This window comes from Fusarium redolens (assembly GCF_020744475.1).
Source record: "Fusarium redolens strain MPI-CAGE-AT-0023 chromosome Unknown BKA55scaffold_1, whole genome shotgun sequence".
NCBI lineage: Eukaryota > Fungi > Ascomycota > Sordariomycetes > Hypocreales > Nectriaceae > Fusarium > Fusarium redolens.
This window is the reverse complement of record NW_025763664.1, coordinates 29,794-30,810: the sequence shown is the minus strand read 5'-3', so window position 1 is coordinate 30,810 and position 1,017 is coordinate 29,794. Positions and strand designations below refer to the sequence as shown.

The 1,017-nt window shown below is 36.1% G+C and overlaps 1 protein-coding gene across 1 annotated transcript; it reads right to left on the bottom strand.

Moving 5' to 3' along the window:
• Nucleotides 1-538, bottom strand: BKA55DRAFT_600569 (uncharacterized protein). Its single transcript, XM_046196545.1, has one exon. The coding sequence runs from the start codon at nucleotides 400-402 to the stop codon at nucleotides 175-177; it is 228 nt and encodes a 75-aa protein (XP_046055719.1). The 5' UTR covers nucleotides 403-538; the 3' UTR covers nucleotides 1-174.
• Between the last annotated feature and the right edge of the window lie 479 nt (nucleotides 539-1,017).

Here is a 1,017-nt window from a genome sequence, read left to right as displayed (position 1 = left end):
CCGGATATCCTTAAGCCACTCGTTATGTAAGCCGCCCAGGTTAAGGGCCCTAAGGAACCCCCTCTCCCTCCTGCTTGGCTATATCCCTCTATATAGCTTCCTTTCTAAATCCTTAAGCTTCTGCTTCTTGCATTTAAGGAAGTCTTTATTAATTAGAGGGTTCTTATAGATAGATTATATAAGCAGGAGGATCTTATAACTAAAGATCGCTATCTTAATGCGGCTGGTATTATCCTTATTAAACCAGGCCTCTCTAATATCTATGGCCATTATATACAGTATATCGCCCTTGCCCTTATTTTGCCTAAGAGCTTCTTCGATCTTAGGGATTATATTATGGCCTTTAGTTAGATAAGGCTTGTCGGGCCTGGGTGCCTGCAGGCTTCTTCGGATAGCAGGCATTGTGATGGGGCAGCTGTGATGCTGTTAGCGGTTGCGGCCAGAAGTCGGGTCGGGTCGGATGACTTACTGCGGAAGCGTGATGGATGATTGAAGCGTGGTATCCTTTTAGGTGGGTTGTAGGAAGAAGGTTGGGGCCAGCTAATGAGCAGGGCTTTTTAGCTGGCATATATGCAGCTAGGTTTAGGCTGCAATTGAGGCAGCTAACTATAATGATTTGACTTAATGAAGCTTTGCCGGCTATAGGGGCAATAAATGTTTAAACTATATTAGACTCTGGAGATGCTTAGATATACCTTTTGAGGCTAACTTGCAAACTTAAAAAAAAAAAAAAAAAAATAATATATTTTAATACTTAAGAGTTTAATTATATTAATATTTCTATATTCTTTAGCTCCTTATATATACTTATTTTCTAGTAATATTTATATCTTATTTCCTACTTTATTAAATAATAGCTTATAGGGTTATTTTTATTTTTACTTATGGCATTTATTTTCCTTATAGAGGTATTATATAATTACTTATATTACTCCTCCTTTATATCTTATATTTTAAGAGTATTAATAATAATAATTATAAATTCTAGCTCTTGCCTTTTATTTCTTATTAAAGGCT

Bases quoted from the DNA above. Each gene is read 5' to 3' on its own strand.
- BKA55DRAFT_600569 (XM_046196545.1), bottom strand. From the start codon at position 402: ATGCCTGCTATCCGAAGAAGCCTGCAGGCACCCAGGCCCGACAAGCCT.